Raw genomic sequence first — 17,967 nt, 5'->3', positions numbered from 1 at the left:
TTTTATTATTGAGGCTCCTCATTGCCTTCTAGATTCCACTGTTATCTTGTGTCTTTGGGGCCTTTCATACTGTACACATGTATGTATGCATGTATGCATACCCATTAAACAGAGAGCTTTTGGTGATATTTAGTTTTTGAGCCTAAATAAGGTTGTTCTGTGACTTTCTCATAGCCTTTTATCCTATTCTTTTTGGATATGTTCAAACTGCTAAACAGCAGGGTACCCTTCTGAACTGAGTAACTAACTTGGCTTGAATTGTTATTCAGATAAGCGATTTCCTCTTAGACCGACTTACTTTGTATTCAGGACTGCATCGTGCAGTGTGTGTGCAATGCCTGTTTTTGTGGGACAGAGAATCCCGAACTACCTCTCTAGCCTTTCCATATTATGAGTTGTAGCTCAATCTTTTCGCTGGTATTAAAAGAAAGAAATGCTTCTGTCCTTAAAAAGATTGTTGGCTACTGCCTGAGCCTTCCTGAAACCATACTTACTTTGCCTTCTAACTCTATTTCAACAGCAAGAAATGAGCACTGTGCTGTGCTCCTTCCTCCTGCGACTCTTCACAGGGGACTTGAAATAGGGTCCAGTACAGTTTCACAATATGATAGAAACCTAGAACATATATCCTGAAAAAACAAAGAAACAAAAAAACAACAAAAAAAAACCAATGCATTTAAAAGAGAAGGAAGAAAGAATCTGGATCTGTGATGTAGAAGGAAGAAAAAGCCCCATAGCTAAGCAAGGATGGGCAGTAAATTCAAAGGTACAAAATGACTTTAAGTTAGGTTACAAAGGGTCAAAAAATGTTGAGGGAGTCAAGAGTGGAAGAGAATGAAGGGAAATTTCTGAGAAAAGGTGGTATGCTTTTTAAGGGACAGAGAAGAGAGAATTGGCATAGATGGAAATGACTGAAGAGGATTAAGCCAAATAAAAGAGGACTAGTTTGTCAAATGCTTTTATGATAGAGGGGGGTGGGAGTTACAGGTTCCAAAAGGCTGGCCGTATTTTTTGTGTGAGAAGAAAAATCCCCCTGGAGAGAGAAAGAAAATACAAAGAGAAACCACTTTAAATATGCTTTAAATAAAACTAATGACCTTTCTGGAAAGTTGATGCAAATGTAATTAGCTCTAATTAACTTCTGTTCTTGTATTAGGCACATATGATCTCTTGACTAAAGTAAAGTATGCTTATGTTAGTATAGCATTAAAAACTTAAGGAATAGTATCTGAGAGTTTTGTCCCACGTAGTATAATACTGGGAATGTAAATTGTTTTTGTCCTCGTTAATTGTTCTGTAGGTAGCATTCTTCAGGAGTAAATATTGTGATGCATTTAATATTCAGTAATAAGCTGTTACCCTCTTGCCTTTACAGCTATCTGTAAGCCATGTCCTGTTCCACATATTTTTTTATAGAGCTGTTAACAGAAGCTACCCAAGAGAAATCTGTATTGGAGAAACTCCTTAGGAGTGAGAGTGAGCAAGTCAAGGCAAACAGAGCAAAAACTCAATTTTCAGTATCTGTTATCTGAAGGGATCGGGCTTTTGGGAATCTCAAGATTACTTCCAGCTGAACATAGTTTTTACCTAAGCAAAGTTTATTGTGGGTAGAGGAAATAAAACGGGCATTTTGCCTTAGGCAACAAAATGTCTTGCTGCTGTGCTGATCTCTTGTGTAAGAAAAAGTGACATTTATATGCATACTGAGTCTTACTTGATGCTATTCCATGACAGTGAGCTCTTCTAGTTGACTGTTCATTGAATTGTAGATTTAATAGCACAGTTGAATTTAGCAAAATAATTGTGGAAGGATGAAATGAAAATTTAGCAAACAATAGTCACTTGTATATAGAGACACATGCAATGCTACTGATTTTCTTTGCCTTTAGCAAGATATCTGTGAAAGAGAAACAACTTTCTGCATATTTGATTTAGTTCACAGTTTTGTAATTGGCACTTGTCAGCATACAAGTTTTATTTCTGTTTTAAGATGCATGGAAGAAACACCCTGGCATGTGTAGCACTAATTATTCCATTCCCTTTCAAGAAATGAGAGATTTGGAATTCAGTCTTCTGAAATGAGCTCTAGTTTTATACTGCATATTTATAAGCTTTGTAACTATTGTTAAAATCAAATCCAACAAGACTGATGTAAAGTATGTTAATGTTTATGGAAAATATATTCTCAGCTTCCAGTTAAGGTTTACAAAAGCTAAAATATTTTATCTTTTGGTTTTGATTTATTAAATGTGTCCTTTGGTGAACTACATTTTTTGTGGGATAGAATGGGATGAGAAGAGGGAAAAAATTGTGATTTTTTTTTTTAAGGATAATTGAAATGTTGAAATGTCATCATGAGTCCTTTTCCTCTTGTGTGATTTATCCTCATAATACCTCAAGACTTGACTGTTATTACTGTGCTTTTTATTTGTGGAACGCTTGCAACTATTTCTTAATGTTATTGTATCTGTGTGCTGATATCAAACTGCAATAATGACCTAAAAGAAATATACAGGCTTATCGAGTTTTTATGTTAACTCAGTCTTGTATAGGTAAAACCTTTTGATTAGAATGAAAGTTGGCAACTATTCCTCAAAATGAAGAAGTAAAAAATAGGAGTATTTTACTGTCTCTCTTCGAACAGCTAGAAAACAGAACTTATTTTCCTCTTTTATCTCCAGTAGACACTTTTAAATCAGTAAGTAAATTCAACAGACCTTCATGAGTTTATAGTTTGATATTAAAAACCAGCAAATAAAGCACCAACCTTGAATTAAAAGTTTTCTCCACATCCTGCAATATCAGTAGTAGTGTTATTTTCAAATTTACTTCAGTTTCTGCAATTCCTATTCTTGAAACTATTTTACCATTTTTTTAATATACGTTCATAACATCTTTAGTTTTGTATCTCTTATGTTGTACAGGAAGTTAGCAGGCATCTGCCAAGCTTGCATTTTTCTGCTCACTAATATAGCTGCAAAAAAATCTAGTAACTGTGGAATACCGTTTTCTATATTTACATCAAAATGTAAGGCTGTAGAAACCTTGAGATGTTTACCCCTTGTCAAAGCCTGAATATGCAGCTGTGGGAAGCTTTAATGTTGAAAGCATTTGGCCTCTGATTATCACTCTCAATACACAAACACGCACAAATTAATATTGTTATGGTCTGTAAAATCCTGTTCCATTTGCCCATTAAGGTTCCAAGTTTTATTTTAACACTAGAAGTAGGAGACAATCCATGCAGGTAGAATGCCGGAGATGGGGAAGGAGGGGAGGAAAGTAGGTGGTGAGCAGATCTGTTACTTCATTGCTATTTAAAACATGGAATTATAGCATTAACCAGATTGGAGGAAGTTTCTGGAGATTGTCCAGTCCAATTCTATGTTTAAAGCTAACTTTACAGGTAGGTTCTGCACAGCCTGTTCAGAACCTTTTCCCTCTAGCTTCTGACCAAGGATGGAAAATTCACAGACTCTCTGGCAACCTGCTCCTGTGGTTGATTGTCCTCAGTGAGGGGCTGCATCTTCTGACCATGGCATCTTGTACTTTCTCTCTGTATCTTGGAGAAGAGTCTGGCTGTGCCTTCTCTGTAACCCTCCATCAGGAAGTGGGGTGCTGCAATTAGAGAGAGTTTGTCCCCAGCCTGTGCTGTTTCATGGGCTTTCTCTGTCTCAGGTGTAGTTCTATGCTGGCCTTCATGAGGCTTTTGTCAGTCCATTTTCTTAGGTTGTCAAAGTCCCTCAGAAATGCAGCTTTAGTGTATAATAATTTTAATAGTAAATAATATTTTTTGTTGCTACAATTATTTTAAATGGGATTTGAACACTTTCTAGGAGATTCGTGTTTCATTATGCTTTTTTATTCTTCATTCACTTTTATGCAAAAGAACATCAGAATTACTTTGGAATAGATGAAAATCTTGGACCTGTAGCAGTCAGCATCCGGAGGGAGAAGGTTGAAGATGCTAAGGAAAAAGAAGGATCTCAGTTCAACTATCGGATAGTTTTCAGGACAAGTGAGGTAATATTCTTTCAGCAATTCTGCAAAGGAATTGGAATGTTAACTTAGAATACTGGTTGTTTGTCTGGGGATAGGTTGCTGACTTGGAAAGTAAATCTGTTAATGGGAAAGGGATGTTTGCCTGGAACAAAGTTTTCCTCTTCCCTGCTATGTAATTTTTTTTTCTTTTTTAACAGGCATCCAAAAGGAGGTAAGTTGGCTGAAATTACATATCTCCAAGACTTAAACATAGGAACAGATAATAAGAACTAAACTGAAGATAAGTTTTGATCAAGCTGCTAGATGTTATGGTTCTAATTGTAGGAATAGAAGATTAAGAAAAGAAATGTACGGAAAATGAGAGGGGAAAAATATGAAAGCTTATACTACAACTTAAATGTACTTTTTTGTGTTCTGTTTCAGACTACTTTCTTAGAAGCTTTCTTCTCAGAGAAATGTTTTTATACACTTTGTGGAAGGAATATTTTCAGTCCCTGCAGAGGGGAAATGGAGAAGTGCCAAAGTCTTCCCCCTGGTAACCAGCGATAGGATGCAAGGGAATGGCACAAAGCTGCGCTAGGGTGTTTCAGACTTAGATATTAGGAAAAATTTCCTTATCTTAACGGTGGTCAAACACTGGAACAGGCTTCCTAGCAAGGTGGTTGATGCCCCATGCCTGTCAGTGTTCAAGAGGCGTTTGGATAATGCCCTCATCAATATGCTTTAACTTTTGCTTAGCCCTGAAGCGGTCAGGCAGTTGTACTCAATCTTTGTAGGTCTCTTCCAACTGAACTTTTTTATTCTATTATATTAATATGTTAATAAGACAATTATTTTTATTTATCTGGCAGAATAGCTTTTGTGATTGTTGTAGAACGGCATTTCTCTTCATTTTTATTTCAAGCCAATTAGTGTCTGTTGCAAAAGCAATTTCTTGTTTATGACAGCAACTAGATTTGATTTGTATAAAAATACACGATGACACAATGTTAACTGTCCTTAGGACTGTTGCTTTTTATTGCTATTATAACACAGGGAAGTGTTCCTGATGCCTCTTAGCTCATGTGCTTTTACAAACAGATGTAGAAACATTTTTTATGGCTAGGTTTTTCCTTCATTGCCATAAAAAAGAGGCCTCTCTGTGTGAGGAGAGTGGTGATTTAGCTGACTCACTACTAAGAAACATCCCTTTTTGCAAAATCCAATGGCGATAAAGCAGAGTGGTTTAAAAAACAGGTAGTTAAGGTAAATGAAGGTGCCGTTAGTTGTAGCTTACCTCACCTGTCCAACCTCACATTCAACTACTGTGTTTCTAGGGTAGTATGGCATTAAAATTAATAATTTTTAGTTTTTCTGCTGTTTTGAAATTCTTTTTTTTTGAAAAAAATCTTAGGAATTGGAATAAGTTAATAAGATCATCAGTGAATTTCTTTAAACAAAAAACTTAGAAACGTAGAGTCATCGAGGTTTGAAAAAGACCTCAAGATCACCAAGTCCAACCATCAACCTGACCTACTGAGTCCCATCACTAAAGTGTGTCCCTTAGTGCCACATCTTCATGTGTCTTAGATATCTCCAGAGATCCCGTTTCAATGCTTAATCAACTTCTCTGTAAGGGAATTCTTCCTAATATCCAGTCTAAACCCACACGGGTGCAACTTGAGACTGTTTCCTCATGTCCTATCGCTTGTCACCTAAGAAAAGAGACTGACACCCTCCTTGCCACAGCCTCCTTTCTGTTAGTTGTAGACAGTGATGTGGTCTCCCCCTCAGCCTACTTTTCGTTAGACTGAATGACCTCAGTCACTCTTCATAAGTCTGTTTTTCTAATCCCTTCACCAACTTCATTGTTCTTCTCTGCACACACTCAAACAACTCTCTTCTTGTAGTGGAAGGCCCAAAGCTGAACACAGTATTTGAGGTGTGGTCTCGCCAGTGTCACATACAAAAAGACAATCACTTCTTTAGTCCTGTTGGCCACAAATATGTCACTGAGACAATAAGAGCCTGTTTACTTTTTAAAAGTCATTTTGTAATCTTTTTTACTGGTTTAAAAAATTGAAAATATGGATGTCTTTCTTCCTACTCTTTCTTCAATGTTTTTTATAAAACCTGAATATCTTTTAAGTCTTTGTAGTATTAAAATTAAAAATGTTTTGTACCTTTATTGCAGCTTACTACGCTTAGAGGAGCAATTTTAGAAGATGCTATACCATCCACTGCAAGGCATGGCACAGCAAGAGGTCTGCCTCTCAAAGAGGTACTAGAATATGTAATACCAGAACTGAGCATTCAGTGCCTGAGGCAGGCTTCCAACTCACCCAAAGTACCTGAACAGCTGCTTAAATTGGATGAACAAGGGGTATGTAGGATATGACTTTTATTTAAAGAGTAATTATTTTTTTATTTTTTGGGAGGGGGGAAATCTTAAATATTATGAAGGTAATATTGAAAAACATGGATCTCTAATGCAAATTAATCACTTTCTTGATTTTGCGAGTATTTACTCAGAGTGTGTTTTCATAGACAAAATGAGATTTGAATTTCTAAGCAAATTGTTTTTTAAATATATTGCAGCTTAAGAAAAATGATTAAGACTATAGTGATTCTCTTTATACCTGTGAGTGGGAGAAAGATTATGACTGAACTTTTAATAGTCCACAGTCTTTTTTGTCCTTTACTATGTACAAATGTTGAATGCAAATGAAAACAAATCTAATATTTTATTAATACTGCTTACAGGTAAGGTGGAAAAAGGATATGATGTATTAAGTCTCTGCATCTAAATCTCTGCATTTTTGTGTTTTTTTTTAAACACTAATTTTCTGATTAACTTGCAGTAGTTTTAGTAGAATAGAATGCTTCTGGGTTCAGACAACTGAAATTGTGGTTGAGACTATGTAATGAATTAACTGCACCAGCAATGAAATATTCATATACTTTAAATTTGGAGAGAAAAATGATGAAGTTTATTGGGTTTGATAAAGTGAATCTGCTTTATTAAAAACTAATAAGTAAATTCAAAGCTTCTGAATAATTTGGAAGGACAGGTTTATGAAGGCTTTTAGTTCAATTTTAGAAACCATGCTTTATGTTCATTTAAAATAAAGATTGCATTTTCAATGCAAAAGTCAATATTTGTCTGTTGAAGTTGAAGCAGCTGATGAATCCAGTTGATTATAATGGTGATATAACTTTTTTTAATGCTTATTCAGTTTCAAATGTAGCAATTGTGTGAAACATATTGGTGTCTACCAGAATTGTCTTCTCCTGTGACTGTAACAATTGCTTAAAACAAAGCAGAGGTAGACAGAGGAAGAGAATTTCTTTTTTTGGGGGGTGGAATATTAAGCTAGTTTTGTATGTTTTACTACTTTTGTTCATTGGAGAACTTTTAATTGGAAATTAATTTTGTCCAATGTCCTCATTTTTTCCAGTGTTTTTCAGTGTTTCTTGTAAAACAATAAAAGGAAATCATTAGCACTCTCCTCTGAATATGAGTTCCTAATCTCCTGTTGCTCCCTGTCTTTCCTGTCTGAGCTCCAGAGTAAGTTTAGGTTCATGTAATAAATAATAATTACTACTTAGAGGGGTCGGATGTTCTAGGCAGTGTAGAGTACATCTTTATTTGACCTCAGTGGAATATTTCCCAAAACTCACTAAGCATTTCCCCAAAATTGGAAATGGAGATTGTCCATTGAACCAACCAGTATATTTTTAATCATTAACTCTTAAAACTCTTAATTTTGAGAAACAGCAGTACATAGCACTGAATTTTATTCTGTGTGCTCAGTTCTGAAAAATTCAATCCTGTTATGAAATGGGCTGTCACCAAGCAAAATGTAATATTAATGTATCTTACATACTGCTTATTGTGAGATAATTACTTGAATATAGAGAGAAAGCTGTGCATAGAAGTGGCATGAGATCCATTTATGTTTTTAATCCTCTTATGTACTTCATGCCTTCAGTTTTTTAATCAACCAAATATAAAAAGAGTTACGCTTGGTAGCGGAAAGTGACAAGTGGCTGAAATGTCGTGAATTTAAAAATATGAATTGTGATCTAGAGGATTAATACTATTACCAGAATAATCATTTTCAATAAAACTGTATTAAATATTTGCATAGTTCTTCAGCAAACTGAAAACTGTTTCAGTTCTGTGAAACATGCAGAGAAAGAGATGAGTAGTTCTCAGTGAAATCTATTGTGGGTTGTGGAAGAAACATGTGGCTAAAACTCTATCCCTAAAATGACAGTAGAAAATAGATGGACATTGGATGGTTGACCTAATTTGAGAATGTAAGTAATTCCAAGTTATTCTGGTATATGATGATCAGCATTAGGTTTGACTCTAAATTTACAGGAAAAGTCAACAATTTATCTACAATATAGACAGGATTTTTTTCTCCAATCCACCCCCCCCCCCCCCCCCCCCCCCCCAGATTCCCCTCCATATTTCTGCTAATGGTTTATTGTATATGGTTTTTGATGGTTTTGTTTGTTTTTTTCACATCCCTTTGAGAATGCTTGCTTTTCTCTAGAGCAAAGTTTACAAAAAGCGCAAAGAAAATAGGAACTTTGAATGCAGGGATATTTAGCTGCTATTGAGGTTCCTTGCCAGAAAAACTCTAAAGTCTTCACATGGTGTAAGTCATCAATTTGTTTTTGTTACACAATAAAGAATCTGTACTGTACAAGAAGACAAGATGCCAGGATTCAGTAGTAAGTAATTCTGACTAAACATGGTCAGTTTGAGTCTGGAGGGACTTCTATGCACACTTAATACAAATTATATACCCAAGTAGCTAAATTAGACATTTTCTGATGTCAAATATTTCTTATTTAGAAATCATGAAATCAGAACTGTGTCCGAAATTCTTTACTTAAACCTGTATAAGCACGCAATGCCATTCCGTAACTGGCAACTTTGTTTGTTTTAAATATTCTGACATTGATATTCTGACATTTTTCACATCAGTTAATGGCCCGTATAAGACGCTCCCAAACCTCATGTACATACAGCTTTCTTAGGCATTGACTTTCTAAAGGTACCTTGATTTCTGTTTCTGCAAAGCCCCACTGATTCCGAGTTGAGTCACTTTGCTTAAGTCTGTATATTTTGTGGACGTGAGTTCTCCTAGCACGCAGTCGGAGGTTCAGATTATTGCAAGTGTGCTTGCACTGACTGTCTTGTTTAGGAATAGTAGTGTTGGTAGAATCAACTTTGTACGTAATTGTTGAGCGTTTGCAATACTTGTCCATGAAGTGAAAACGCAGGATTAATTCCTTCATGGACTGGGCAGTATCACATCTTTACCATCTCCTAGTACAGTGTTTTAACTAGGAAATGCTAGGATGTTTGGAGAATAGAGATATACTTCACTCCTGTTTAGAATTATACTGATACTTAAGATCTAATTCAAGAATCACTCATCTCCTTGGAAAGACTGAAGAAGTGTGACTGTCTATTTCTGAATGGAGTATTTTGCCTAAGTGGTTCTCTAACTTGCCTTTCATTCGTACTGTTAGTTGTTGCCCCTATTGTTGATGGCTCAGTTAGCGTTTAACTTCTCCATTCCTCTGTTCTCGTGCAAAGTCAAGGAAATTAACTTAAATTCCCTGTGGTTCAAGTTAAGCTATTTGACACTGAGCTGGGGTAGAGGTGGCAATGTGCTTACGATCATTTTAATTTTCTGCTGGAAGTGTTAAGTAACAGTGCTGTTTCCTATAATCTGAAGTTTATAAGAGCAGTTTTTCCAGCTTCCTCCACAAAGTGTTCATGCGAGTTTTACACTGAATAAATAGTTTCCAGTGTGTGATTTGGAACATTTTATTAGATACCTAACTCTCCCCAGGCACTGTTTCAATATGGGGCAGACAAAGAAACATTTCAGATGACTATTATATATGCCAATCAAAATGAAATGACAAGAGCAAGCTGGGAGCAACCCAGCCCTTTCCCTGAGGTTAGGGGTCTGACTCAGGCATCTCTAGTGATTCTGTCTGTGGCCTTCAAAAAAGCTTCATTAATTTGGACATCTTAGGGATTTTTTATACGTTGGTAGTGCGTGAAGGTAAATAATTAAACCAACAACGCTGCCATTAAACCTTTAATTTCATTAGAGACATTGAAAAGGAACTCTAAAAAGCAGTAGCATCTTGAAGACACAAAAGAATAGGTTAGAAAAATCATAGTAAAGCTCTTACTCCTCCAGGAATGTTGAAGATTTGGATAGTGATGGTTTTTTTGTTTGTTTTAATTGATGCTTGGCAACTGCCTTATTTATACTCAACTTTCCACTTCAAGTGGAGAAATGCAGCATTTATTGAAGTAGGAAGATTAAAGATTATTTGAGGTTTGGAATTATATCTTTGACACTTTTTTCTTTCATTTATGTATATTTTCTTGATTCAGTCTTTGTGTTCTAGTCTTACAAATTTTCCTAGAAATTGCTGTGATAAAACATCAGTGCAGTAGCATGTCTGTGAATTGGAGTTTTACAATATACTTAACACAGCTGACCGTGTTACATATGACTTACGTGAAGCAGACTGTTCTTGTCACCTTTGATTTAATAGGAATTATATTTATACAGTCTTTCAGATTTTAGACACTAATCCTGAAGTTTGATTAAGAGAAGTCTGTACAGCTGGAGAGTTGAGTAGCATGTATATAGACAAATGTGTTAAGGGAATCTGGTGTGACTGATGGTCTCTGTCAGTTTGTGAAGCTCTAATAGTTGTCAGTTAAGAATAATAGGGCTAATACATTCACATGGAGGTTCCCAGTTTGTCATCTTAAGTACGCAAAAAAGCTAAGAAAACAAGACAATGCTCTGATTGAGAAATAATCATGTCTTTTTATATTAATATCCTAGAGTTGGGAGTCTAGTTTCTTTAAGAAAACTCTTAACTGAAATCAGATTTCTAGATTGAAGTATGCTGTACTTTGGACGGCTTGTGTTTACATGTTAAAACCTTTGAAAATAGGGAATAATACTTTTACAACGGACAATTTTATGGGGTGGACAAAAGATTTATTGAACAATAAAACAAATTATTGTTTGGAGACTCTGTTTTTACAATGTCTTGTGAGAAGCAGGTTTTCTGAATGGCTGCTGTTATGTAATTAGAAAGTTTACAGAGCGGAAAGTTCACATACAGGGATCGGTTTGGCTCAATTTTTAAAGGTAGAAATAAAGGAAAATAAACTCACCTTGTTTTAATCTGAGAAAGAACACAAGTTCACAAAAATTACCAGTTAAATTCCTCATATTATAACATGCAGTAGAGATTGTGCTTCTATAGATAACTAAGTCAAAAGTCTTCAAGTACTGTCTTTAACTATTTGGATAGTGTCAATCCGGTTTTCTTTCAAGATTTGTATATGTTGCAGGTGTTTGTTTGTTTTTCATGGTGACTTCATTTCCCAAATCAGAACACTTAAGTTTTCATTTTTCAATATTTTCTGCCAGACATGGTAACAGCGTCAATATTTTTTATTTATTCTAGTATTGATTTCCTTTGCATCTGTAATATTTCCTTTCTTTTCTTTTTTATTCCAGCTGAGTTTTCAACACAAGATTGGTATCCTTTACTGCAAAGCAGGCCAAAGCACAGAGGAAGAAATGTATAACAATGAGATGGCGGGACCAGCTTTTGAGGAGTTCCTTGATCTGCTGGGCCAAAGAGTACGGCTAAAAGGGTTTAGTAAATACAGGGCTCAGCTAGATAACAAAAGTAAGTTATGTTTCTGACCTATGGTAGAAATTACAATTCTCCATTTGATCTTTTGCAAATCCTGTTTTGTGTTTTCATTGTCTTGACCTTGGGTTTTGATTGGTAATGTTATGTGGTAAATAAGGAAGATGAGCGTGTATCATGCCTTGTCTGAAAGGTTATTTACTTCCTTTGTGATATTAGTAGAACTGAAAATTAAAGCAACTTATTTAATTTGCTTGTACTTAGTTAAGATGATATTAACTATGTGATTTTTGATGTATTTGAGAATTTCACAGCTACATTTTAACATCTTATTCTTACAATGGCAATATAAAAGACAAGTAATTTGAAATCCGGAGTCAGGAAAAGGGAACATTTTACTTATTTCACCTAAACTTCTTTGCTTCTGTTTAACCAACATATATGTTGAGGTTTATATTTGAGTTGCAATCAAGTTTTCTCAGTTTTCTTTTCTCACACATGCACACATTCAAGTTTTATCACCTAGACAACTTTTCCAATGCATGCACAGTAAGCATGTTAACCTTCTGTAACTGATAAACATTCATCTACCTTACCAATGTATTATTACTATCCACTTCCTCAGGTCTCTCAATTTCCCTAAGTAATACGGTTCAGCAGTGCAATAATGTGATTTATTTGTACAAACTGTTTTTTTTTGTGGTGTTGTTTTTTGTAGCAAAAATAGGAACTGATATATTGCTGTTAACAAAGTCAACAACATGTTGACCCATCTTTATTAGCATTGCTGTTTGTTGCCTTTAAATTCAACTTAACTCATTCTTTTAGCTTAATGTGGTTTTAACGGGATTTTGACAACTGACCACTATATGTTGTGACCTACGGATATCTAGATGTTCATCTACTTCTGTAACATGCGATTTTTTTTATATCCTTATTTTTTTTTACAGTTACTTGTCTATTACATTTGGAATTTTTTATCTACTGTAGATGGCTCGTGGGTAAAAAAAAAAAAAAAAAAAAAAAAAAAAAGATTTTTGTTAGCCAAGTAGATTTTTTTAAGCTATTAAATTCTGTTACTTGTGTGCATTTTCCACCTGTCCTTATAATCAAATGGAAAAGTTGCTTGAACTGTTAAAGGTAAGCTGCCAAGAAGGAAGGTTAGAGAGAAATACCTAAAGAAAATTAAGGGAAGATCTTTTCTTGTAAGGGATCTTTTTGCTTTTCAGAGAGTCACAGAGATTTAGGAATAGATAAGTTCCAAGCTTCTCTGTTCTTCCTGCAACCTATTCACCTGATTTAATCTGGTTATTAGGGATCTCTTGCATGTTTTTTGCTACTTAGTCATCAGTCTTCATTTAACTGGAATACATCTAGATTTTTTTCTTTTTTGAAATAGTACACTTGACCACCAACCGGTGTTGTAGTCATAGAAGGATTATCCTTCCGTTATTAAACTGATACTGGCTAGGATGGGTTTTCACCTCTCCTGTATGCATTAGAAGAGAGACTGAATTCATATTAGAAACTTCTGGAAATGTCCAGTGTGTGTAGCTTGTGGTTAGTGGCCAGCCAATAAACTGTCCATAGGGCACTCTCCAGTGGCAAATGAGTTACTCAGAGTTGGTGGAAAACTTCATGATTTGCAATGAAGGGAGACAAGCTTTGCAACTCGAAAATCGTCATGTTCTCCATCTCTAGTAATGGTGGGAAATGGTGAAAAAAATAAACGTAATCCTATGACAGACTGTTCTAGTTTATGACTTACAAGGTGGGAAAGCTGCAATTCTGTAACGATGCCAACCAGCTTGAGCACTACATTTGATTTTATTAAAGTTTTTGCCTCTTTGCTTAAATCCATACTTGTTTCACTTTAATAAATTCAGGCTTGATAGAGACGATTACATCATATTTGAGTACAGAATAATAATTCACTTTTCAAAATAATATGTAGAAATATTAACACGCTGCAGATGTCAGACTTGTGGGATGGGTTGACAAATAGGGATGAAAAATTCAAAAGGGCAAAGGGTGTGTGGCTTTGCTTTTTCACCTAGAGCATGACCAAATATCACCTACTAATTTTGACATGTGAAAATATACTGATCTGTCAATAAATTTGCTGTGCTTTAGTATGAACAAATGTTATTGATTGGCACTGCCTACATACCATTCAGTAACATAATTTTAATATTCTACTAATGCTGTATTCTGTTAATGATATTGGCCTATCATAATTTGTTTGCACAGTTTGCAACAAGCGGTATGGAATTAAGAGAGTTCACAAATGTAGTCTTCAGTTTTACATAAAATACAAAATACTGACTTAATTATCATCTTTTTTTTTTGTTTTATACTCCTTTTTTAATATAAAGGCACAGCAAGTGTTACAGTGTGTCATAATTATAATTGGAGAATACATTGATCTGACTGCCTGAAGGTTCAGAATAGTGCAATAATTTCATCTCTAATAGCCACACTTTTGGTAGGCATAATGTTTCTGTAATATTTCTTGCTCAGTTTTGTAGGGCTTGCATTTATTAAGTTTTTCTGTTCACAAATGCTTGACTTGCTGTGTGTTGTGTTGTGTTTTTGTTTTGAGTTGGTTTTGCGTGTCTGATTATTTAATATTTTGGTAAGTGATCCATTCTTTATGGAATGTAGAATGTGGAATGTTGTGGTGGGCTGACCCTGGCTGGTCTGTAAGCCCCCAACCAGTTGCCCACTCACTTGTTCCCCAGTTGGATGAGGGCGAGAATTGGAAAGGCAAAAGTGAGGAAAGACTCGTGGGCTGACATAAAGACAGTTTAATAAGTTATAGGGTGGGGGAATTCACAAAAAAACTCAACCAATCCAAGAAGAAAAGCACCCAAGTGATGCACAGGCAGTCACTTGCACTTCCCAACAGCACACTGCTGCCCAGCCAGTCTCCGAGAAACACCTGCCGTGGGAAAACAATCCCCCACTCCAGTTTTACTGTAGAATGTGACATTATAGGGTATTGAATGTCCTCTCAATTTGAGCCAGCTGTTCCAGCTGTGTCCCCCCTGAAACTCTTGCTTACACCTAGCCTACTCCCAGGGTGAGGGGGTAGACAGAGTGAGAAACAGAGAAGGGCTTGATGCTGTGCAAGCACAGTTCAGCAATAGCTAACACTGTGTTATCAACACTGTTTTGGTCACATATAGAAAAAGCACCATATGGACTCCTATGAAGAAAATTAACTCCATCCTGTCTAGATCCAGAACAGATGTGAAAAAATTGGAATATTAACTATAAACTCTTCTCTGCCCATATTTAGTGCATTTTTAATATCATCCAATTCTGAATTGTTAGATCAAAGAATCAGAAAATTTGAGGAAACTTTACTGATTTCATTACTATATAATTTGTGTATTATATATTTTAAAGCGTATCAATCAACTAGAAATGAGGAATTAAAATACTATTATTGGAACATTACAAATGAGAATATTAATGTTCAGTCTTTAATTATGTTACTTCAAGCCTGTGAAGAGAGAAGTAAACTGAAAGAAATTGAAGAAATGTTACAATTTTATTTATATACAATTAAGACAAATATTGGTGTTTCACTTTCATTTAGTAAACAGTGCTTTTCTGAAAAAAAAAAAGGCTGAAATGCTTCATATGAACATGAATTTATTTTAAAAAGCTGATTTTTCTCAAACTTTTTGAAGTAAAACTAGTATTCAGAAAAGAACAAGGTGCAAAAAAATGACAGTATAACAGTATGACAGGTATAACTTTTTTTCTAAAACGTTAGCAAAGAAATGTTTGTAGTAGCAACCATTCTGTAAATTCAGAGAGAGTCTTAGTAGGTGTTCCCTAAAACATCTGTTGAGTTAGAAAATTTTATCTTGCATAATGTAAGGGACTAAATTTCAAACAAAAAACTTGCTAGCTCATTTCCAAATTCAACATGCTAGATCATGTACTAGATCAAGTACTCCGCTAAGTAGGATGTTGTATAAGAAAAACATGGATTTAAAGGTAAATAATCTACCTTTCTGAATCGCTATTTAAAGGGACTTTTGTGCAATAGCTGTTCAAGATACTTTGACTTTATTTAACATCTAATTGTAAAATAAAAAAATTCAGGGACTAGGGTTGCCAAGATCAATGTAGTTTAGGCAGATATTTATATTTTATAAAATAATTGATTTCCTCCTTCTGTGTCTTTCGAACTTTTTCTGAATGGCATGGAAAAGTTATAATGGAATTAATTTCAACAAGGATTTTAAAATAGAGGAGTGCAGTAATAGCTGCTTTTTTAGCAACATTTAAATATGCTCCCTATTTGTTATGAAACTATAATTCATACACATGAATATTAATGAATTAATTTTAAGTTGTACAAACATAACTGATGAGGTCAATTGTAATATGAACATTTTCAAAATTAAAAACACACCTAAATATTTTCAAATTTAGGGCTGTAGATATGCACTACAGTTACTATTGAATTTTGCAGCTAAGTGTATGTTTGTGTACTTTGAAAAGGAGAGCTAACACAGCCAGACACAGTTTCTTTTTGGAATACCGTTGCTATTAAAAATAAATAAATAAATGAACACTGTAAAAGAGTGCTGCAGGATGCTTTTTGCCGTGGAAGATATAAAATTATACACAAGAAATCAGTGAACATAAAAAGGGAAGAAAAACTGATAACTGCCTTGACGTAATACGTTGCTCCCAACCTCCTGCTTTGAAGTTAATTATTCTTACCTAAATAATCCAGACATATCAAAGAAAGTGGATAAAAAAAATTATGGTAAACATTCTGAAATGAGAATTGCATTACTAAACTTCCAAAATGTAATATCATAGATGAAGTGTGTTCTAACAATTTTTAAAAGATCTCAAAATTCCCAATAAAATTATTTTTGCCTTATACTACAATGTATAATGCACATATTTTATGTTTTTGAAATGTCTGATCTTCATTATGTGTTTTATTGTGAGATTTGAGGTAGCACTGTGTCAATATTTTATTTCTGGTGAAATATGAGATTAGTTAATTGTCTTTATTGACATTTAAAATAATGAATATATGTATATGTATACATTATATAAAAATATACTTAAGTAGCTAAATGTTTGTTCATTTATTTTTATTTCCGTGAGATATAAAGACCTAGCAGTTCTTGCCAATATATTCAAAATAAGATCATGTCATAGACAGCTGTCTCTGGGCAACTTCTTGCTGGATCCGTCTATGTCCATCTATGAAATTAAAGAGATCTTTAGCTGTTTTGTTCTGTTGGGAAAAAAAAAAAGTTTAAAATTCCATTAATAGATTTAAATCATAGCATGCAAAGAGCATTGTCCTAAAAAGTAATATGAATGTTCTATTTTACTGACCGTCTTATGATTAAATTCATTTTCAGCTGATTCAACAGGAACTCATTCCCTCTATACTACTTACAAAGATTATGAGTTAATGTTTCATGTATCAACAATGCTTCCATACATGCCCAATAACAGGCAACAGGTATGTTGTTTAACTTTTCCATTTCCAATATAATTTTACTTGAGAGGTGTTTGAGTTTTTAAGTAATACTGATTTTAAGCTGTATGTTTTTTTATGCGATTTTCTTTTTTCAAAATAATGTAATACATTAGAAAAATCAAAGGTTTTTTATATGTATTTATAATTCATTAAGTTACTTCTATACCCTCCATTTCATGGTATTATTACTCAGCATAGTTTCCCCATGGTCAATCAATTATTCTCAAGTTGGGTGGGATTTACACCCTGTGTATGTTTTAAGCATTAGATGGAATAAAGCTTGAAAATAATCGTATGGTTAAAATATGTATGCAATAAGATTTTTAAATGGTTATACTAAATGTTACTGATCTTGAAATTTTTTGTTAATGTATCAGCTTAGTAATAAATGGCTAGGTGTATCCTTCAATGTATCTGCTTGTGAAGACAGAAAACTGCAGTGTACTTAACTTTATTCATGGAGAATTCTTTGCTTATGTGGTAATTCAGAATATCATTAAAGCATTAAGGATGGCTAAAAAATAGCACAGCAACCAAAGTGTGCACCAGTAAGGTTATTCTGTCTTGTCTGTCTGAGATGTGTGACCAAATTAAGAAGTACAAGCACATTTGGTATAATATATCAATGTTAACACTTAACTTCAGAAACTTTCTGCGCTTCCACTCTGCATTTTCCTAGCCCTGCAGATTAAAAAAAAACAACAACCACAAAAAACTGTTGGTTTTAT

The 17,967-nt window shown here is 34.5% G+C and overlaps 1 protein-coding gene across 4 annotated transcripts in view; it reads left to right on the top strand.

The window, feature by feature from the left end:
• Positions 1-17,967, top strand: part of SIPA1L2 (signal induced proliferation associated 1 like 2) — a 143,167-nt gene that overhangs the window by 58,406 nt on the left and 66,794 nt on the right. For all 4 annotated transcript variants that reach the window (XM_035561339.2, XM_035561316.2, XM_050709908.1 and 1 more), the window contains 4 exons: positions 3,890-4,023; positions 6,176-6,364; positions 11,571-11,745; positions 17,118-17,221. In XM_035561339.2, coding sequence (XP_035417232.1) covers positions 3,890-4,023; positions 6,176-6,364; positions 11,571-11,745; positions 17,118-17,221 — 602 coding nt within the window. The remainder of the gene's footprint in view (positions 1-3,889; positions 4,024-6,175; positions 6,365-11,570; positions 11,746-17,117; positions 17,222-17,967) is intronic.

Source organism: Cygnus atratus, chromosome 3 (assembly GCF_013377495.2).
Source record: "Cygnus atratus isolate AKBS03 ecotype Queensland, Australia chromosome 3, CAtr_DNAZoo_HiC_assembly, whole genome shotgun sequence".
In the NCBI taxonomy this organism is placed as follows: domain Eukaryota; kingdom Metazoa; phylum Chordata; class Aves; order Anseriformes; family Anatidae; genus Cygnus; species Cygnus atratus.
The sequence above is the reverse complement of the archived record's forward strand: the minus strand, read 5'-3'. Positions and strand labels throughout refer to the sequence as shown.